This window comes from Lates calcarifer, linkage group LG8 (assembly GCF_001640805.2).
Source record: "Lates calcarifer isolate ASB-BC8 linkage group LG8, TLL_Latcal_v3, whole genome shotgun sequence".
Lineage (NCBI taxonomy): Eukaryota > Metazoa > Chordata > Actinopteri > Centropomidae > Lates > Lates calcarifer.
In genome coordinates, this window is record NC_066840.1 from 4643360 (window position 1) to 4665758 (window position 22399).

At 41.2% G+C, this 22399-nt stretch overlaps 4 protein-coding genes across 4 annotated transcripts in view; 2 read left to right on the plus strand and 2 right to left on the minus strand.

Moving 5' to 3' along the window:
* The first annotated feature begins 147 nt into the window (after window positions 1-147).
* On the plus strand, window positions 148-7554 carry ctsf (cathepsin F). Its single transcript, XM_018669738.2, has 14 exons — window positions 148-553; window positions 1304-1414; window positions 1957-2038; window positions 2851-2912; window positions 3089-3161; window positions 3730-3843; window positions 3996-4144; window positions 4264-4360; window positions 4507-4587; window positions 4790-4909; window positions 5116-5180; window positions 5386-5476; window positions 6515-6573; window positions 6877-7554. The coding sequence occupies exons 1-14, from the start codon at window positions 305-307 to the stop codon at window positions 6949-6951; spliced, it is 1428 nt and encodes a 475-aa protein (XP_018525254.1). The 5' UTR covers window positions 148-304; the 3' UTR covers window positions 6952-7554.
* Window positions 7555-8079: 525 nt separating this feature from the next.
* On the plus strand, window positions 8080-10883 carry eif1ad (eukaryotic translation initiation factor 1A domain containing). Its single transcript, XM_018669726.2, is given in 6 exon segments — window positions 8080-8247; window positions 8443-8561; window positions 8679-8720; window positions 8722-8788; window positions 9961-10069; window positions 10176-10883. Coding segments are annotated over 5 exon segments (522 nt in total). The 5' UTR covers window positions 8080-8247; window positions 8443-8474; the 3' UTR covers window positions 10393-10883.
* A 349-nt stretch (window positions 10884-11232) lies between these two features.
* On the minus strand, window positions 11233-14453 carry si:dkey-160o24.3 (N-acetyllactosaminide beta-1,3-N-acetylglucosaminyltransferase 2). The gene is made up of 2 exons (XM_018669715.2): window positions 14206-14453; window positions 11233-13794 (listed from the first exon to the last, which is right to left on the minus strand). The coding sequence occupies exon 2, from the start codon at window positions 13788-13790 to the stop codon at window positions 12402-12404; it is 1389 nt and encodes a 462-aa protein (XP_018525231.1). The 5' UTR covers window positions 13791-13794; window positions 14206-14453; the 3' UTR covers window positions 11233-12401.
* A 1497-nt stretch (window positions 14454-15950) lies between these two features.
* nrg2b (neuregulin 2b) overlaps window positions 15951-22399 on the minus strand; it is a 53954-nt gene continuing 47505 nt past the window's right edge. Inside the window, exons 9-11 of the mRNA XM_018669684.2 lie at window positions 21639-21854; window positions 19874-20057; window positions 15951-19406 (exon numbers count right to left, since the gene is read on the minus strand). Coding sequence (XP_018525200.1) covers window positions 18930-19406; window positions 19874-20057; window positions 21639-21854 — 877 coding nt within the window. The 3' untranslated portion in view covers window positions 15951-18929. The remainder of the gene's footprint in view (window positions 19407-19873; window positions 20058-21638; window positions 21855-22399) is intronic.

Below are 22399 nucleotides of genomic sequence, written 5' to 3' on the forward strand. Positions count from 1 at the left end.
TATTCGTTAACCAGTTATTACGGCTTCGTAAGTGACATTAAAGTTTAATCATGACTGTGGGTGTGAGCAGTACAGTGTATGGGTGTTAAGTGTAAGTTTCTTGAACACACCCCACCCGTTAATACTCCCTATCTCCTCCCACAGCCTCATCCCATATTTGTTTGGCAACAACACTGTGTCTCCTGCAGAACCGCTGCTGAAAACTTCATCGATTTTTTTTTCTGGGAAATCAAACATCCCTCTTTTAACTGAGCGCAGACTGGATACCTGTCCCCTTTCCCTCTGACAACACACCGGGGTTAACATGGTGGTTGGATTCCGCTGTTGTCCGGTAATTCTGTGGCTGGCCCTGGCCGCCGTGCTGGGCTCGGTGCTCGGGCTCGGCGAGGATCTCGACCGGCCTCTGTTCGGGCCTCCCGGCTCTCCTATCCGGCTGCATGAGTCCGACCCGGGCCTGAAAAAGGCTCTGGCATTCGCCGAGGATCGCTACAACCGGGGCTCTAATGCCATGCATCTCCGCAAAGTCAGCCGGCTCATCACTGCAACCAAACAGGTAACACATAAAAGACGATGGCTTTTGTTATCGTGTTTATTTATTCACAGAATACTTAAATATTTTGTTGAAGTATGCTGGTGTGTGAGGAGGAATGTTGGTTGTATAACGGCTTGTTGATTTCATCGTAAGAGTCTAGTAATAGTTCTATTGAACGTACTGAATTCCTTGTAAACAACAACGAGGCTGGGGGCCATTTAAACCAAGTGTTAGCTAACCACAGACCGGAAACAAGGTGACTTATACCTTCAAAATAATGGCATAAACTGGTCACTGCAGTATAAATGTTGAGCAGACAATAAACATGAAAGAGTGCATTTTTTATTTTCACCTCTCAGACTTCTTATCAAGTTTGTAATTTGTTTTTATTTCGACACGTTCTATAAAGCCCACAAAGAAGGGTACAAGCACCATGCCTCTCAAAATGTCATCCTCATTCAGGCCGGAAGTCATGTTATTGAGTTTAACCTGACACTAGAGTCAAACGGCCATACCAGTGTTGCACTGTCATTTATCAGCGCATCCATCAGGACAGTGTGGCTAACCGCTGCTATGTCTTCATGTAGCAAAAGAAGCATCCAGATACTGTAACATGCACAACACAACACAATATCATGCAAATATACAGGTATTGAATGACCACCAGTGTACTAGACTGCGGCACAGAGTCTGAATAAATACTTTATTAAGGGCAAGATTTCTTGTTTATATATCTAAAATGACTATTGAATGTGTGTATCTGTTTTCCAGCTGGTTAAGGGAATCCGTTACAGTATTACAGTGGAAGTGAGCAACACTCAGTGTAAGAAATCCACCATGCTCAGGACATGTGACTTCTATCCCGAGCCACAGAAACTCAAGGTAGTGTGCGTGTGTCTGTGTGTGTGTGTGAGAGAGAGAGAGAGAGAGAAAGAGAGAGAGAGAGAGATGAAGTCAGAGAGAAAACAGGTAATTGTTGTGGTTTTAAGTGAACAAATTTCTCTTAAGAACTCTGTAATATGCCAAAATGGCAATGTGCTTCTGTGTGCATCCAACTGTGTATTGATTTATAATTGCAGCATGTAGTTCTGTTTGTTCAGCAGAGTTGTCACCAGTTGTCTGATCTTGTGACTTGAGTTTGATTTGGAGTAACCCCAAGCATGCCCATGTCTCATGTCTCACACAGCCATAACACTCGGCTGACACATATAATCTTTGTTTGTTTGCCTGTTCTTAGCCTTTACAATGGAAACCATGCTAGAGTCATAAATAACCTGCTCTGTTTAATGTTGTCAGCTTTGTCTGCAGTGTGTGAAAGACATTGTTCCACTTATTCATTGCATTTCTAACACTCCAAATATATGCTGCATATGACCGTGTAATCAGTGTTGATTATCGAAATATCTTTGTCTGTTGTTATTCAGACGGAGCTGTGCATGTTTGAGGTGTGGGACATTCCCTGGCAGGGCACTTCAACTCTGCTCAAACAGAAGTGCCAGCCTAAAGGTCAGTCAGCAGCATTAAAGCAGACAAACACGCTGATCAATGAACGTTTAAGATTCATGACTTTTTTGTTGCAGCTGTCCTGTGATCAAAATATAGCTGAGGACCACAGTTATGTTGCAGTGAAGGACTGTAGTCTTACACCAAGAGGTCTAGGTTAGCTGTAATCACTGTGGTTTCATTGTTTTCCCATGGTGCTTTACTTCCTCTGTAACAGAAATGGTGTCTTCCAGCACAGCATTTGCCACAGTGTATATATTAAAAAGCATCTTTTAAGTGCTTTTTACACCACTGTAGTATTGATTGGCCCTGATCTTGCCAAGCCAAGCCAACTAGTCAGCACATGAACACACTGAGGAAAAACGGTGCACACGTTCCTTCTGTTTGGATCATACCTTATTCTGTTTGGATTTCAAAAGAATTTGCAATTCGCTAGAAAAAAGGAGCAAGATTTAACCTTCATTCCTCGGTTATTATGTAACACTATTATTTGCTAACCTGGTTAATAAATGATACGTTATACCAAAGAGACACACAAGGTAAAAGGTTGTTGATTTTATTTTACCTGTAAATGGAAAAAAGTTATATATTATTTTAGGCTCCTCTCTGTTGTTGCCCCACTTTTTGATTTAGACTTCTAAGATGTGTGGTGTGCAGTAATAAATCATGTTACAATTCAGCTTCAGTGTATTCCCATTGATTTGACTTACAAATTTGAAAACCAGAGTCAATGCTCCTTTGAACACATGAAACATGAATTTAAGTGTTATGTATTTTGACATTTAAAATGTTTTCCTGCATGTCTCTCTTATCAGTCGAACCTCAAGTAGAAGAGACCAACAAGGTGGAGGATCCATCCACCAGCCAGCCTCTGGAGGTAAAGATGATGTCAGCAGATCAATAACAGGACAGACAACAAAATGTTATTGTTAAATTCTGTCTTGCTATCTGCGTCTTGTTTGCCATTTGTTGTGAACTGCTATCACTGATTTAAACTTGAGACTGAGGTTTGTATTGTTGATTCTGTGTGTCTGTCTGCCCTTTATCTGGCAGGAATCTGTACAGCTGTTGGGCCAGTTTAAAGAGTTCATGGTTAAATACAATAAGGTTTACAGCAGCCAGGAGGGTAAGTGACAGACATGTGACAAACCGCATACATACTGAGCATAGCAGGTGCATTGTGTGTTGCATTCCAGTCTACACACAATGACCACTTTATGTACTCACTGCCTATTGTGGCAATCCTGTATGAAAACCTAAACAGTATCCCCCATAAACTCAGAACCTTTTTAATGAGTGGGACAGTGAATAAATATTACCTAATCTAAAGTAGAAAAGTATCCTAGAGACTAAACACAACATAACCAAGACAGTTTAACCACATAAATGTCAATATAATCTCAGAAACAAAAAAAGACAAAAGATTTAAAAAATACTTTGTACCTTTACATATTTGTCGATCTGTTGTTTATTGGATTAAATAAAAGAGAGAGAAAAGAGAGAGAGAAAATAAAAGGATATGTGTTGGTTTACATTCAGAATCATATATTCTATCAAAAACAACACAAATAAAAACATTCTACATCTGCTTTCTCACTCATTTTAGTTCTAACAGAACCAACAAAATGTGAAATTACAGCATACAGGGCAGTAGAGTCTTTTTATATATGTGTGTTTGACCTCTGACCCTGCAGAGGCAGACCGTCGTCTGCGCATCTTCCATGAGAACCTCAAGACTGCTGAGAAGCTCCAGTCTCTGGATCAAGGTTCAGCTGAATATGGGGTCACGAAGTTCTCTGACTTAACTGGTGCGTGTCTGTGTGTTTGTGTGCCTGTATTTCCACACAGTTTCAAATGAGATGCATCTTCTGCTTTTCACTTGTTTACATCAGCTTTTTTTCAAAACAAATCTTCTTAAGCAACACAAAAGTCTGACTGTTCTCCTTCTGTATTTCTCCAGAGGAAGAGTTTCGTTCTACATACCTGAACCCGCTACTGAGCCAATGGACTCTCCATCGACTAATGAAACCAGCCTCTCCTGTGCGAGGTCCCGCCCCCACCAGCTGGGATTGGCGGGATCATGGAGCTGTCAGTCCCGTTAAGAACCAGGTACCAACATACAGAGTTAATTACAGGGCAGTCACTCTAAATAGCACACTACTAATGAATAAATTATAGATCCTGCCTACTTCACACTGTGTGTGTGTGTGTGTGTGTGTTTCTTGCAGGGCATGTGTGGTTCCTGCTGGGCATTTTCTGTTATAGGCAACATTGAAGGCCAGTGGTTCCTGAAAAATGGAACATTGCTGTCACTTTCTGAACAAGGTAACAAATGTACACATGTGCAACGGACCCAAACAAACAGAGATGATAAAATGAGTCAATAACATATTTCTGCAGAAAGAAAAAAACAATCTGCAGTTACAGATAAAAGCCATGATTTGATTGGTGTATTGATTTGTCTCTCACAGAGCTTGTTGACTGCGATGGTTTGGACCAGGCATGCAGAGGAGGGCTGCCATCGAATGCTTATGAAGCTATTGAGAAGCTGGGTGAGAATTAAATGGTTGTAGGACAAATGATGTGTGCAACCAGATTGAAACATTTTGCTTCCAATCCAAGGACATTACAGCTCATTTTGTCTCTGGGCAAACTGCAAAAGAGAGAGGATTACATAGACATGTGTCTGTGGTTTGTGCTGGTATTAAAACTGATGCTTTTAACCTTTTAATCCTTCTCCCTCGTGTGGTTAAGGTGGCCTGGAGACAGAGACTGACTACTCCTACACAGGGCACAAGCAGAGGTGTGACTTCACCTCTGGGAAAGTGGCCGCCTATATCAACAGCTCTGTGGAGCTGTCCAAGGACGAGAAGGGTGAGTGGGCTCAACAAATAAAGACAGAATGAAGAGGAAAGGGACACCAAAGCACTGATAAACACATCTACAAAACACATAAAGGAACTTTTTGTTAAATAAGTAGTGGAGATTAATCTTTGTTGATTTGCAGGTATATTAATTGTAATCAGGAAGTTAAGTAATGTGTTTGTCAGTCTGCTAAATGGACAAATTTTTTTCCTCAGAAATTGCAGCTTGGCTCGCTGAGAATGGACCAATCTCTGTTGCTCTGAATGCCTTTGCAATGCAGGTAAACAGCTGCGTCACTATTATTACAATATTACACAACGCCACAGCAGTGACTAAATCACTGATATTTGACATACTCAACACACTGCCATCACCTGCATGTACGTCAAGATATAGGACAATTATCATGTCTTATTTTCACTACAATTTCATCATCAGCATATAAACATATGTATTCATTTTAATTGTCTTTTGAATTACTCTAGTTTTACAGGAAGGGTGTGTCTCACCCTTTGAAGATCTTCTGCAACCCCTGGATGATCGACCATGCTGTGCTCATGGTGGGATACGGAGAACGTACGTTTTTCTTTTATCCTCTCTTCCTTGACCAAGTTCTTCCTCCTTGAGGAACAAAGACACTCTTCATGTGCTCCCGATTGTTGTAACAATTGTCACAGTCAACAGAGTTTTTGGACTTGACTTGGTGAAGTGTGAATAGTAGTTAAATCACCTTGAATGGATGAAAGGACAGCATCAATGAAAGGACATCAATGGCTTTGATAACGCCCCCACAGAGGTTAAATACCTGGTCTCCCAACCAGTCAGTCAGAACATATAAGCCTCTTGGACGAGAAATGTCTAGTATTTGCTGTCCTTTCACCTACTCCCAGGAGATTTAACAGCCATTCACACTTGGCCTCATGAAACTCCAAAAACTCCAACACCTGTCATTTACATCTGGCCTCAGGTAGCTCCAGCGACTCTTAACGACTGTCGTTACAGCAGTCAGGAGCACTAACAAACCAAGTCACATCAGTGGCCTTTATAATGACTCCAGAGAGGTCAAATACCTGGATCTCCCCACCAGTCAGTCAAGAGGTGAAACGTCCTTGGGTATCTACAATGAAGTTCAGTTGCCCTTGACTCAAACCTTCTTGAGCTGCATTCACACATGCACTACAACCCTTAACTTATCTAGAGGGAAATTCAAAAGTCTGAAATAATTGGACAGAACATTAAACAGACTTTATCCTGCCTGCTCCCAAATTAAAAGTCAGTGTTATGTCTGGAGAATTCACACAGAGCAAGTGGCACATTGCTGACATTTCTATCCTGCCTCCTGCACACTCTACCCAGGAGTATTTCCAGTGGGTGAGAATGTGTCTGATGCAGACAATCTCCTCCTGTGTGCTACATGTGTGAAAACAATGTCTGGACCTGATTCTCTAGTTCATGTGAGAAAATGACTTTGGATAACCAAGACCTGGATGACTTAGAATCTCCACAAGAAAAAGGCAGACACATTTAGTTGTCCTGTTTATCAACATATGGGATGATAATTTTGTGAATCAAGATGCAGTCAAGTGCATTGTGTGGATGTTTCTGTGCTTTCAGGTAAAGGCATCCCATTCTGGGCCATCAAGAACAGCTGGGGGGAGGATTATGGAGAGCAGGTAAGACAGTTAAGGCTGAAACTAATGATTGCTTTTGTTTTCAAATAGTCTTTCAATTTTTTTCCCCGTGTTTAGTCTATGTCACCTTTATAGTTCAATAGGATTCGGTACCACAGCCCAGCAACATATAACAATTGTAAAGCTTTGAATATTCAGTGTTTTTGAGACTGTTTAGGAGATGTGACACAGGATAAAATACAGAAAAATTAAAATAGTTACTGACATTTTGTTGCTGCCCATATAAAGTTATGACAGTGTGTGTTTTTAATAGTCGCTCTCTTTCTCCCTCTCTCTAACACACAGGGTTACTACTACCTCTACAGAGGGTCCAATGCATGTGGAATCAACAAGATGTGCTCATCTGCTGTAGTCAATTAAACCACTAACCACATATTCATACATACACACACATCATACAAATATGCACCTCTACACTACTCATGCCCACATTTGACCCAGAATGCATGAAGACTGTCACAGCCAGACTCACATAAAGTCCTACTGAAGCTACTTTTCCATTAAACCAGACTAGCGTTACACCTTCATATCTACCACCTGCTGACAGTTTACCAAAAACATACCAGCTCTAATAAAGCTAGCTTTTCTGAGAAATTTTATGGTAATTTTAAAGTAGATGTTTTTTGTGTGCATTTCATTCGTTCATCCGTTAGTCCTGCAGGTCAAAATGACTGTCGTGTTTTAGACAGTATTGGTTTTTAACTCATCTTTCCTCACAGCAACTGAGCCCATTCATAAGATGTGTGCACTAATTATTGCTAGACTTATGTCTTGTCAGTTTTACTGGATGTTTTGTTGTCAGTGTTTGTTCTAATATTATGCAGTGCTTTAGAGGGGCTTTTGAAAGATGGGGGGGTTTCCATAGTGATTTGCACATTTCAACAGATTTGCAGTGTAACTGTTACAACTGCTGTAAGACAGTGAGAAATGAATGAAGGTTGATTAAAAAAGTGTGGAATCCTATTTTGTCCATGGTGTTCTTTTCTTAGATGAACTGCAACAACAGAATGAAAATGTGTCAATTGTAAATGTAACAAATTTAACATTAGATTATACAATATATATATGTGTGTGTGTGTGTGTGTGTACTGATAAAACACAATGACAATTAACTTACCATTACAATTTCGTAGTTAATAATTTCAGTAAACGTACTATTATTATGGCAGTACTTAAAAGTATTTAGCAATTCACAGTAAACATCAGTAATCTTGAATGTTGCTCAAATCGAGAGTAACTCTATTTCCCACAATGCTAAGCCACTGCCACGGAAGAACTAGACATGTATTGAACAATAGAATTTAAGAAACAATATTCGGTTATGAGATACTAATATAGTCAGACGAATAAATAGTAATTGATGCTGAAGTGACAAATGTAAAGTGTAATGTGCACTGGAGTGTAATATTGAGCCGTCATTACATGGTCCTTCAGCCTACAGATAAATAAATAGAGACAGCGAGTTTTATTTTGAAAAGCGTGAACCGGTTAACATCGGAAGTACAACATTTGCTGTTGTCAGAAAACAGGAACGCATGTGGTTTTGCCTTACTGATAAAACATTTCAACGTGTCAAGTGATTTCAAGCTGCCGTCGAACTGTCCACACTCATATTCTACATTGAGGAGATACAGTCACCCCTTTCTCTCTTTCAAGGTAGCTATGTAACCTGCTAACATGACTGAGCGTGGGGATACGTTTTAAGTTAGCTACTGTTAGCTTGTTCAGCTATCAATTAATGTTGATCACTTTTGATTGTTGTCTTGAGTTTCCTGTTACTATCCTGTTAAGTTTACTGTCTTCCAATGTCGTGCATCAACACTTTGACCACACATTTTCTTCTCTTCTCAGCTGGCGGAGGAACCTGAAGCTAAGCATCTATAATGTCACAGGCCACCAAACGCAAACACGTTGTCAAGGAGGTCCTTGGAGACTTTGTCACGCCCACAGAAAACCAGCAGATTGTGAAGGTGAGCAGTGTGCACACTGCACTGGATTAAACACATTTACAGTAAACAGTCACCACATCAGAGTAAGAAACAGGATGTTGTTCTAACTCTGTCTCCATCCTCTAACTGTACTTGTAGGTTATTGGTAGCCGTGGTAACAACCTCCATGAAACTGTCACAGGCTCAGGGCGAGACCTTCCTGGTGAGCATGCCCACCAAGTTCCGCAAGAACATTTGGATCAAGAGAGGTAATTGACGGAGCAGAATGTATAGATCAATTATTATAGAGTGATAAAGACATCATACACTGTCAACCAGCCAGCTAAACTGCTGCTAGTGCCCACTATAACAAGTAAGAGAATCTGGTCATGGTCATCACTGTGTTTCCATGATCAGATTGATGGAAATATGTTGATTATGGAGTACAACTGATATCCCTTCTTGTTACCTTGATTAAAAGATGATTATACTTGCAAAATATGGATGATGATTTGATTAAAAAGAAATTATGATGTGTAAACATCAGTATAAATAATGTTTTTTCTGTTCATTCTGTCTCTCTGGCTGGTTATAGTCATGTCCTCAGTAACGGTAAATGGAAAAATTGTAACATTTATGCTGAACACAAAGAAAATTTTGGCAAGAGTTTGGTTATTGATGAAAACACTGAGAACAGGGAAAGAAGTGTAAGCATTCAATAGAGAAATGCCATGTAAATATTCAGCACTGGTCTCTATTAATCAAAACTAATTAATTTAGTGTTTAATTTTCTATAGGCCCAAGTGTGCACTGCAAAAATATAATCAGTCTGATATATTTTAATTAATATATTCTTCAGCTGAACTACCACAGTGTGGTTACATGTGGGGAAATTTGATCTGGTCTTCAGTGTTGAGATTGTAGCATTTGGTGTCTTATCATGAGAATAGATATTAATGTGATATCAACAGAAACTGACAATATCAGCTACTTGTGTGACAACATGTTGTGTATCAATGGAAAAAGGATCTCTGTTTATCTGAGATGAAATGATGCTTTACTTTCCCTCTGAGGAAACTTTTTATGGGCTCAGCATCACAAAACATTGATCTCTAAACACACTCAGCAGGATCCTTACAATTATTCATATGGTAAAAGCCCAAGTTCATACATTCAACAGTAAAACCAATAAGACCAATAAAACTGATGTGCAATATTGCATAACCCACATCCTCTATAAAGTGCTCTGTGACCATGTAGAGTTCTTCTGATACAGTATTTAACTCCTGCTATTGAAGATCTTTGAGATAACAGTTTCAGTGTAGTGTTTGGAACTCCATTCTGCTGGCCAGAGGCTGAATGCTCATATTCAGAATGAAGGCCGTGGCTTAATGACCTTTATTTTTTGATTCACTATTGTCTTTGCGTTCTGATCCTCAAGGTGACTATGTGATTGTGGATCCTATTGAGGAAGGAGAGAAGGTGAAGGCAGAGATCAGTTTCATCCTCTACAAAGATCACATTCAGTACCTGCAAAAACAACAGCTCTGGTGAGTGGGAACACACACAAAGACATATAGGAACACATCACACAACCAGTATTTATTTTGGCCAGTGTTTCTGAGTGTGTTGTGATGCTCTGTTCCTTTTCTCCAGGCCACAGGGGTTTATGGAGGAGTCGTCAGCGCAGGACAAGACAGATAAACAACAGGAAAAGGAAGATGAGATGGAGGAAAAAGACAAGGAGGAGGAAGAGGAAGTCAGTGACTCTGAGGATGATGAGAGCGACCTCTTTGTTAACACCAACCGCTGTAACTACCAGTACAGCGAGAGCGAGGAGGAGGACAGTGAGGAGGAAGATGAGGACAAATAGAGAATGTGGCCAATTGAGAGCGAGAGAGCTATGAAAATCATGTGACAGTGTGCTCGGCTGTGCTGCTGTTATCACTGATTTGAAACAGTGATGATCCTCAGGCAGCAGCTGTTGTTTGACAGTCTGTTGGAGACACTAAATAGCTGGACTCACTCAGTGGACTTGAACTTTACAAAGTAAGGATAAAATATGTCCTGCTTGTAAAATTGTTAACCAAAAAAATCAATGAATCAGCAAGTTGAATTTTAACAGAAAATGAATAAGAATCCTGTGATTTTCCATGAGTGTAGGATAACTTTCTACTGTCATCTCTCTTTTCCTCTCTTAAAACATGTTTATATATTGACCTCCAGTGGAGCCATTACTGTATTGCCAGGACATTATATTCTCAGGCAATACAGTACATTTGCAGGTTAATACCAGTGTAAACTGAGTCTCTGTTCAGCCTCCTCTATGAGACAAAATAAATGTTTGCATTGTTGTCAATGTTAGGTAAGATACACCCCTGTCATTTTTGAGTTATTTGCTTACTTGTTACAGGAGGTGTAACTTTAAACACCTTTCTGGTATTAGCAGTTTGCTGGGGGATGTTTCTATTAACTTAATGAGACCCTTTCTGCAGTTTCACAGAGTCATGCTAATCACTGCAAGTATCTACTCTGTCACAAGCATTTGTCACAACTTTATATGGGCATGCATATCACAGATGTTTCAAGTGATATGTATCACGCTTCATCATTGTTGTGACTGCTTTGTGCCTCTTTTACTAACATTCCTGACTCAGTTGCTGATGTTGATTTGTGTAATGACAAACGTTTTGGACATGAATTCACTCTGATCTGTGTTTTACATCAGTTCAGTTTAATATCTCCATGTTTTGCACTCAGGCAATTCAACATTTTGTCTTTAATGTCTTTATTTTTATGTCTCTTCTCGAAATAACTTTGCAGATGTAACATGGGTATGGCTAAAAGTTTAACTTAACAAAACATAAACTCACATTATTAGATGTTAAGCCATTGAGCAGTTTCTTTCTACCACAAGTGAAACCAGTTCTACTGGAAATTCGTACGTGACACATTTCGCCCCTGGGAAAGCAACAAAGAAATTAGTCAGGCAACATACCTCAGATACTGTTTAACGGTCCTGGGTGTCTGCCTCACTGTTTGAGTGACTATTAATACAAGGTCCTTTGCTCATGGGGAAACAAACCCCTGTCATAAGCCCCAGACTCCACCTTTTGTCTATGAGTTTTGTTGGGATGACCACATTGTTTTTTCATCTTTTGTGCTTCTGTTCATCACAGGACCCAGGCACGTAGATGATAACAGCTTAAACGGCTTAAAAGTGGTTTTCTGCATTTGCTTTTGTACCAATACTAGTTGCAGGAGTAAAGCACAATGAAAATAAAGTCTGTTGGACTTTTATCTTGTAGAGTCTTGTAGACTTTAATTCAGTTTGTGGGAAAGGAGGGTCATAAAGGAGTAGCTGGTTTCACAGAGGTAGAAAAGCATGTATTCACAGCTAATTTGAAGATAAAAGTACCAGAGAAAGTTCACAGTAATGTACAAACATACTTTACACATTCATCACTCTGGCTGATTGTCATGCATTTTCTATCACAAGCTTAACACGTGGAGCCCCTTTTTGACTTTAAAACATCGCTGGAAGCTGATTGGCTAACAGCAGCTCATCTTATGCCAATGATGTAAACATACAGACTCCAGACCTTTCCAGTCTCAACACTGCAAAACTGGCTCAACCACTGTCAAGTCAAACTCATCTTAACAGTGACTACATTTAACACAACTGTTTTGTACATAAATCCCCAAGGTTTTCACATTGTTAAATGTAATTAAATATAACTACAGAACACAGAGGCCTAAAGTAAATAAAAAAATAAATACAGAAATTAGTTAACACAATGTCACCTCCTTGTAACTTATTATATATTATAGTGCCAATTATTCTTCAGTAGACAAAACTTTGCCATAAATCATGGGATAGTCTTAGAGTTTTGCTTGTTTTGGTTTCTTATCCTTCTTTTCCTTCTTTGCTGCGTTCCTCAGAGGTACACCCTGACACTGTGTCTGTGTCTTTTTTACATCCTCCCACAGTTTAATTATCTGGTTGGGGTTTCGTTTGTGGACCAGTAGGATTCTGTGGTATGAACACCGCTCCTCCTTTTCCTTTCCAGGAAAATCAAATGTGAGGAAGGCATCGTGGTGAATGGGGTAAACGTTAAGCCGAATCATACACATACCTACATAAACGTCATCAATGGGGAACAGGTGAATCCTTTTAGATATGTTGTGTAGGCGTTTGGCCAATAGGCCTGAGTACACCACCCCTCCCCCACCCGCATATGTAGGATAGAGGCCCTGGTAGAAGGTGTCGGGGATAAAGTACTTGGAGTTGTTGACTCGGTTGGGTATGGCTGCACCTATGACATCTCCAACCATGAAGTCTTTCATAGTCCTGTGTGCTTTTGGCTTCTTTAGCTGCTCCTGGAGGTAGGTTATCATATTTGGGGTGTTGACAAAGACATCGTCATCTCCCTTGAAGACAAACCGAGTCTGGCTGCAGGAACGTGAGAACCAGTCCCAGAAGAGCACATCCTTCAAGGTGAGGTTAAAAAATGTGTCCTTGAAATTCCATTGTAGAATGTCTCCATATCGTTGACTCTCAATCTGTAATAATTCAGATAAATCTACACCCAGTTCCTCAGGGTTTTCTTTGCCCAGCAGGAACACCCTGCGGATGTATCCTCCACCTTCATCTCCTCTGCTACTGTTCCTCTTCTGTCCTGCCATCCACCCCACCTGGCCCCAGGTCTGTCGAATGGCCTGCCGATTCTTAAAGTTCAGTTCTGTTGTCTTGATGGCCAGGAGAAGCAGCGGAGGCTCCCTCTCATCTTTTGCCCCAGCTCCACATACACCATCTGGCTGTATGAGGGTTGCGTAGTCCCTAATGTTCATGTAGCCCACAAACTCTTGTATGTGCTGTGGCAGCTTGTCAAGGTTTTTCTTCGTGCTATCCAGGTTGATAACTTCAGAGAAACTTTGCCTCAGTAGGGTGCTATCATCAAATCCAAGCTTGGTGTTGGGGTGCAGGATGGGGTTGAAATGGCGGTCGATGGACAGTTGGAGATGGTTCCAAAAGGCATCTCCATGCCAGTGGAGCTTCCAGAAAGTGTTCGGCAGTGGGGCAAAGCTGTTGTTTCTCAAAGTTCCTGGGGCCACAAAACGATCTTCTTCTATGACCCTGGATGGTGAGATGGTGCTCTGCATGTCCATGCACACCATTATACTGGCATAGATGAACAGCAGCACCAGGCAAATGCATGGGCTGCACATGCAGATAAACACATTACACCAGCGACAGTGACACCGCGCCATTTAACTGCAAATACACAAACAGCATGTCAATTTGGACAAATCTTAAATCTGTGTAAAAACAGTATCAAAATACTAATAATTGTGGCATGATTAAGCTCCAGATAAGCTACTAAATTGACCCTGTGGTAAGATTGTTTTTGCCATCTACTGTTCCCAAGGTCAAGGATGAACTTTCACACTTGACTATATTTAAAATGATGAAAAGACTTTCTGAGAGCCAATTATTCACAGTTTGAAAAGGAGTAAAACATAGTTATATCAGCAGATGAGATCCAAATGACCACAGTCCAGAGAATCTGCACTGTATTTAAAATTACAGTCACTGCTTGTAATTACATTTTATTTACACTCATTTGAGCTCATCCTCTCTTAGAGTGCTGAAATATAAATGAAGAGAGCAGTTTTCTTTGCTTACCTGTTTTAACTGAAGGCACCCTCATTCAATTCAATCTTTATCTATAAAGCACTGAATCACAACATCTGTTTTGATAACCAAAGCGGATTGCCCATTCTAGTAATTGGATGACCCCATTCCTGGCTAAGTGAAACTGAAAGGAAACGAAAATCAGTTGAGAAGGTTTTTCTTTTTCAGCCTAAACTCTTGTGGCCTACTGACCAATGTGACCGCTGTAGCTCCAGGAGATTTGACTGAGCACAGAAAAGCTTCACATAAAATACACAGACAGCTGGGTGTGTGCACACAAAGGATACACCCATTAACAGAAAGACAGCAAACAGGATTGACATGTTATTCCCTTTCCACTGATGACTGAAGGTGGAATCAACCATAAACATGAGAAAATACAACAATCCATACAAGAGAGAGGGAATACAAATATAAAGCAAACTCATAACTTTTAATATCTGTTATTAGCTGTTAACAGTTAATGCCACTATGTTCTAGACCCATCTCTACTGCATGTGTAAACTTAGTTGTTGTTACTTTATAATGTCAACCCATACATCAGTTTGCCAGCTTTAACACAATAGTTGAATGAAAGTTGAACATAAATTAGTTGCTGATCTGGCAGGGGAGCAGCTTCCTCCTACACAAAGTGATATAATCTCTGAGACTCATGACCCCAAAGCCATTCAGCAATCAAGTCAAACAGGAAATATAAAGAGGGACTTGAGCTTGAAATGCCTTAAGTGTGTGTCAGAAATTCTGAAACTCTGGTGTTGCAACACCTCTGACGACAAGAAATTCCACTCATGGTTTCACTGATGAATCCAGACCTAGTCAATATCATCCAGGTGCAAATTTATTTAACTGGCTGGAACCTATCAGAAAGAAAGGTAACAACAGCAGTAGTGTGTTCTCTGTTATCAAGAAATCACTTGTATTAGGAATTAACATCATTTACATAAAATATTTAGCTATGGGCAAATGATTATAATGAGACACAAATATGTGCCACTGTTAATCAATTAATTAACTAACCTACTCTAACCATGTGTTACTATATGTGTTTGTGTCCTTTTTTATGAAAAAGAAAAAATAATTAGGCACCACTGCTCTGACACTGGAAGGGATGATGCATCTCAACACTCATTGTTTTTCACTGAAAAGTGATTCTGAATCATCTGATGGATGAACAAACTGAAGAAACATTTGAATGTCCTAGCTGCCTGTAAGGAGGTCAGATGTTGACTCTATAATTGCAGCATACCTGGTTTGAGTCCCAGGACCTTTGATGCATGACATTTCAAGTTAAGTCTGCACTAATAAAGGTAAAAATGCCACCAGTAGGGGCACAATATGACACCTCTGCTGCAATCTGAAGGGACAAAGCATTTCAGTATGGTTCAGCTGGTATGTGAACGGAGCTTGAAAAAATGTGACCATCCATGACATGATGGATGTATAATTTTACAATCAAACAGATTTTTTTCAGTAAAATATTTTAGTTGTAATATTGTACATACTGTAATATGTATGAACTATTGCAAGTTGTTTAGTAACAGTTTAGAGAAGTCACCATTGTCTATGCTGCCATCTAGTGTTCCTGTCTTTGCAACTTTAATTTTATTCTCAATGTCCACATGTTGCACCTTGGCTTTTGGCTTCTTGATTTTATCAACATGTCTCTATATAAATACAGAAAAAAAAAAGAAAATCTGTTATATAAAAACTTTTTAGTTGCAAAGATGACAGGACGGTTTCAAAATGGTAGGAATAAAGTTTTATTTTTCATATGAAGGGGTGGTTTTGGATTTTTCTTCTTTTACAAGTAATATGTTTTTGATAAAACTTGCAAAAAATCTTCTAGCATATTCCAAGAATGATGGACATGAAGAGAAGGGGATTTATTGCTGAATGTTAAAATGAAGACACATTTTTATTTTTTTCACCGAGTGGAAAAACGATTTGCTTGCTGCTTTTTCCATGCACCCAACTACCAGTACCACTAGGACATGCAGGGGGTGGGGGTAAGGGTGGGGGGTGAGAGGAGAGGATAGGGGAAAAGAGGGGGAGGGAGGGGGAAAAGAGAAAGAGAGGGGTGAGGGAGTCGGTAGGTAAAAAAGACAAAGGCAAACTGCTTGACAAACACAAACATGGAAGGGCTTTGTTTGTGTGTGTGTGTGTGTGTGTGTGTGTGTGTGTAGATGTGTAGGTGTGTGTCATATGAGGCGTGGTGTGTCTGTGTGCATGTCTCAGTGTGTGCTTCATTATGTATGATGTCGGTATGTATGTGCATACGCTGAGGGCGAAAGGGGGAGTGCAGGGTGAGGAGAGAGAGGGTGGGGTGGGGGGTGTTAACATTTCAACTAGCTCTAGAAGCACACTACCCTCACTTGCAGTATTTCCACATTGCAAATCCCAGATTGATTACAGTGATAGTAAGACAAAAACTAGCCAGACCTTTGGGCCAAGAACCCAAAAAATGTTTTTATATATTTCTAGTATGATTCCCCTGAATCTGCAGGGCTCTTTGTCATTTTTAAGATACTTTCTATATCTGTGATCCATGCATCTCCTGTGTGAAAAAAGAAAACAAACAGGAAAACGACTCTACTTATTGGAAATTAACACTAATAGGGACATATATTGTATCTGACACAGTATTATTTTCCTCAGCGAGCTTGAAAGGGTCTCTAAACCTGATGTACTGTATACGCATTTGAGGTGGAAGAGTTTCTGACGTGATCAGCCTACTGTTAGTGTGCTGTTCAGTTTTACTCGTCTGGAGATGGGACCTAAATCCATCTGCTAGTTGCTTTGGAAGGTTTGATAAAGGGGCGAGAAAGACATGAAGGTGAGGGGATGGGTGATGTGGGTTGGAGGGGGCAGACAGAGACAGACACATAACAGATCATTCAGTCAATATGACCAAGCAAAAGAAGTTCAATCAATAAAGGTATAGGAATGCAAATCAAGGATGCAGTAATCAGTATTATCATATACCACTGTTTGGCTGTGAGCTAAAGAAAAAGTAGAATCAGACTCAGAAACTCGCTCTCTAGCAGTGTGAACCTGCACGCAGTGACCCACAAGCGATTTTTCCCATCAGAGCAGTGCCATCGCTAGGGGAGTGAAAAGTGGTGGCGATTCTAGGGGCCCACAGCTGGAGAGGGCCCGTAAAGTTTCCAGTAGGATTATATTAGTGTTTAAAAAAAAGAAGAAGAAGAAAAGGGGGGAACCCAGAGCGATATCCTCCTCTTAGGGGAGCCCAGAATTCCTAGCTACGCCCCTGTATCAGAGCGAACAGATGTGGTCTCCAAGTTTTTTGATCATCGTCATCATCGTGACCCACACACAGCTACACACATGCCCACTAACACACATGCACACACAACCTTTTGAAAGTAAAAAAAGCAAAAAAGCAACTGAATTTCCCTTCTGATTCCAAGAGTTTTTACCCACGCTCCCTTAATCATGGCCACGAGTGAACGCAACAAACCTGATGTACGGACAGGAGGGAGAGTGAGGGGATGTGGATCTGGCCTGCGGACTGAACTGTGACTGAAATGACGTGCTCTCTCTGTTTTGAGTCTTTTGGCTGTGATGTGATGGGGAAGTCCTGAGACACAGTGCGGCTCTAAGCTGCTGGCATAGGAAACGGGCGGGCTGGGCAGTCCACGGGAGGCCAGAGTCAGGCTGGATTACAACTGGATTGGTTAGGTTCGGTTTGGATCGGCAGCTCCCTGGCCAGTGAGGGAGGTTCTTACAGTGCAATGGAGCTTCTGGCAGCGTGAGGATTGGTGGGAGGAGCATGTCAGTCAAACAAGAGACCACACTCTCCAAGGTGAAAGGAGGTGCCAACCAAATGAGGCTTCATGAGGTGCACACACACACACACACACACACACACACAAACATACTGCAACCACCACCAATGTCATGGCAGCACCCTGAACACCTACAGAGGAATCTGGAGTCACTTTCCCTCAACAGCTCCCTAACACTCTTGTTTTCACAGAAATAACAGCAAATGACTGACAGGCAGCAAACAAGGACATAAATGACCGATGTGTGTTCATCTGGAAAGATTCATCCAAAAATCATCAGAGAAAACTACCCTACACATCCGGTTGCGTCAGTGACTAAATGTCCCTGTGAAACGAGCGCATCGCGTGGATCATACTCATGTAAACAGACACCTTTTACACAGGAGGAATCAATATTGCATGATGACATAATCAGATCACAGTTCAAAAAGAGGAAGATCCCAAATCAGAGAAAAAACCAAAGCAAAAGGAAGGAAGAGGGTTGGTCTCTATAAAAACGAGGAGTCTTTATAAGAAAGGCTACAAAAACTCAATGGGACCTCCGACTTCAGCATACAGCAAAAGGCACCACAATATTATTCTATTTATCTAACTCGTGAAAAAATTGGCACGTAATTCTCTTATTTTTTCATCTCTCATAATGCTGTAAATCAAAAAACTTTACATATAAATATTTCCCCCCCGTTATAAAAAAAGTCTTTGCTGTTAGCTAGTAGACAATTTTTGCTGAAATGAAAATAAATATTTCATTTGTTTAGAATATCTGTCTGTTATACAAAATAAAAATATTTCTCCTAGGTGCAGGTCTCTAGTCCACTGGTTGTGTGTAGGAGGAAGGGGGGTGTGTGAAGTGGAGGGGGTGGGGGGTGGCTGGGGTGTATGGGTGGGTGTTCGGGGGAAGGTTAAGTCTTAAAGGGGCATGTTGTCAGCCTTGGAGCGCTGCGACTGTGAGGCGCGGCTCTGCCCGTTGCTGCGCGTCCCCGGCCGACTCAGCCCGCGGTGAGTCCGTGTGTCCGCACCAGATGACGAACGGAAACCCGGGACCGTTAAGGGCGGGTCTACGTTCATGTTCTGCATACTAAGGAAAGGTGTGCTCTCCCCTAGAGCATCCTCTTCCTCCTCCTCCTCCTCTTCCTCCTCCGACTGGCTGAAGCTCTGTGAGCTGTAGTCCCGTAGTCCCGCTGAACGCTGGGAGATGTGTCCGTTGAGGCGGTTGCGTCGCGGGCGGCGCCGGCTCCGGATGGGTTCCCGTGATGAGGCGTACTCCTGCGTGGTTTCATAGGCTTCATCGTCAGGGAGACGGTAGGGGCTGGACGGTAGACTTCCTGTGCTCTCCGTCAGGTAGGGTCGCCGCGGACGCCGGGGCTGCCTGTATAAACTTCCATCCTAAGACAGAAAACAGAGCGGAGGGTTTGTTAGAATCTACATCATCTCACTTAACTGTATGTTGTATGTGTATGTTCCTCTGTGATAGCTCAAAGGAACTTCAGCAGGGTGGGTGCCAACACAGGGACTACTAACAAGTATTGTCCAACTAAATGCTAACATACAATATTTTTTTCCTCTGTGCCACTGTTGTTGTACCACTGCAGTATTTACTTCTCTGTGAGTAACAGTAAGTAAAACCTACACTGCCCTGCTGTTTTGGTAAATTATTTAGCCTTTTAAAAAATAAAGTATATAAGTTGCAAAACATTGAGAGATGGATTGACACATGGCTGCCATTGGATTTGTTAACAGTAGAAAAAGAATATTATCAGCCCCATCCATTAACTGATGGCATGTTGTCACCATCACCCTGCGGCAGCAGTCCAGTTTGCCTTGTAGAGTATTTAATATATTTGCATATGTACATCAGGGCATCGTAGCAGCGGCTGGTCGTCATCTCTGTGGTAGGCAGCAGCAGCAGGGGGCAAGGAGAGGGCGTGGCTTGTGTTGGGCGAAGTGATCTGGAAGGTGGGCACCTGGGGTGGCAACGGGGGGTAGTGGAACTCCACTGGAGACAGGCGTGCTGGCGTGGTCAGTGCTGACACGTACCTGGAAAACACAGCAACAGATTATTACAGTGTCTGAATTACAACAAAGCCATATTTGTAACAAATAATTAATTGGTTTGATAAAATACACCAACTTTAAAACTGCACTGACAGCTCCAAGTGCTCAACAAGCTGTTCGAAACACATGCACTTAATTTACTGTTTACCTGTTGTGTTGCTCTGTGTTGCTTTACAATAAAAGATGCCAAAAAGACAAAAAAGGAAAAACTGACTGTTGGTGAGTATCGGGATAAAGAGTGCATGTATCATTAATTAACTTCAATTTAGCATTTCATATGTATTTTAATTTGGCACAAAGGTATAGTAGCTTTTTTTTTGATTGGAGTGACCTTACTATACACCTCACAGGAATTTTTGAAATGAAAGGTCATGAGATAAATCAGTAGGAAACAAAAGTGTGGGATGGGAGGCATTTCTCTGATGCAGACACAATTTGTGATTTGGACTGATAGCAGTAGCTAATCAGTATCAGGCACTCTACCCAGCGTGCACTGGGCAAGAGGAGGGGTAACACCCTGGACAGGTTGCCTGGTAGTCAAAGGGCTAATACACAAAGAGAAACAACCATATTAACAACTGCGGGCAGTTTGGCGTTGTCACTCCACCTGACCTGCAAGTCTCTAGGCTGTAGGAGGAATCATGCAAGCTCCAAATAGAAACACTGCAGCCAGCCGGTTCAGGTTGGCACGCAGAACATTTTTGTCATGAAGTGACAGTGTCAACCACCTTACCACCCCAACAGTCAGTCTCCAGAATATCAAAAACATTACGGTACATGTGCCGGCACACCACCAACAGCTTCTCGACAGGATATTCATGTCCAATATTAACTAACTGTACTATGATACTGTACACAGGTAACATTATCATAGTTAAATGCAGAGCCTGTTCCCAAAATGTGAACACCAAAGTTACTTAAAACAGTCAAAAACACATGACTCTTTAATAGCTGAACTTAATGGAATAATAGTAATGAAACAACTAATATTTTTCCTCTATGAACAAAATCAAAAACATCAACAAAAATCAGCAAGTGCTCTTTTTGACAAAGATTGCAACTGCCAGGATAACACTGATTTATAAAGTCATTGTACTACTAAGAGTATATGGGTGATGAAGTCCTTCACATATTGAAAAATTCTTAAGCATTAACTGCCACTTGGGGTCGCCAAAGAGTAGAGGGACTGCATGTGACAAATAACTCCACAGTGCAAAAGTGTTGTAGAGTCATGAGCAAACACAGAGGAAGAATTTACCCCCTCCCAGCCACCATCACTATTGCTACACACATACACACACATACATACACACACACATCCTGTACACCTATCTTTGCGGGGTTACTTCCTTAGCCCCTTACAGTAATTTTAACCATCACCACTAAATGTTCAACTCTAACCCTAAAGCCAAGTCTTAACCCTCAAACAGCCATTTAAACTTGTGGAGTCCAACATATTGGTCCCCATGAAGCTGTCAGACCCCACAAGTATACACCAGGTTTTCAGACCCCACAAATAGGGTAAAACAAACCCACACACACACACATTACCACCTTCCCTACCTGTCACTGTGAGGTGAGTCTCTTAGAGAGTCATAAGAATCCCCGTACTGCATTCCTGGTCCAGAAGTGTCCGCACAGCCCCAGTGGGCGGCCCTCCTCGCCATGCACGCTGGGCTGCTGCACTTACTGGTTCCCACAGAGCTGGACAGCCCGCCTGACTGGCAGTCTGAGTTCATACTCTCTGTTCGCTCCATGCTCCATGTCTGTTCCTCATGTCTGCAGGTGTGGGTGTTAGCAGAACAAGTTTAAAAGGTTACAATAACACTGAGGAGGCAGGAGGATACTGAGGAGAAATGAACGCTGGGCAAGAATAAACCACAAAAAATATCTATGTGGCACTGTCAAATAAAGAGACTTAAAGAAGTGAATCAAGCAAGTAAACAAGTGATCATTTTGAAACTAAGTGTGTATGTTGCAGAGTTGCTTGTATTACTGATCTCACTGACAATCAGCAACCAGCTGATGTGTTGTGTTCTTCTAAACAATCTGACTCTGTACCTTTTCTGACAAGACAAAGCTGATGTGGCAAGTGATGAGAGTCGAGTGTCGACAAACCGAACATGCAGATAGATTCAGAGCTGCCTGACTGTGGTGCTAAAACCAGTTAGTTGGATTCATAGTTGACAGGTGTCAGGTAAATGTTTTACGACAGTTTAGCAGTCAAGTTAACACAGACGTAGATGTATTTTAACTAGAAAGTAATGTATATATGTAGTGTACATTCAATCATGATGGTTAAGATAGTTATGATGACACTTAAA

What these genes read in the sequence shown, in the direction of transcription:
- si:dkey-160o24.3 (XM_018669715.2), bottom strand. Translation starts at nt 13,790, where the DNA reads ATGGCGCGGTGTCACTGTCGCTGGTGTAATGTGTTTATCTGCATGTGC.
- ctsf (XM_018669738.2), top strand. Translation starts at nt 305, where the DNA reads ATGGTGGTTGGATTCCGCTGTTGTCCGGTAATTCTGTGGCTGGCCCTG. An exon ending in GCTGTCACTTTCTGAACAAG is followed by an intron (nt 4,361 to 4,506) that starts GTAACAAATGTA and finishes TGTCTCTCACAG; the next exon opens with AGCTTGTTGACTGCGATGGT. An exon ending in GGGAGGATTATGGAGAGCAG is followed by an intron (nt 6,574 to 6,876) that starts GTAAGACAGTTA and finishes TCTAACACACAG; the next exon opens with GGTTACTACTACCTCTACAG.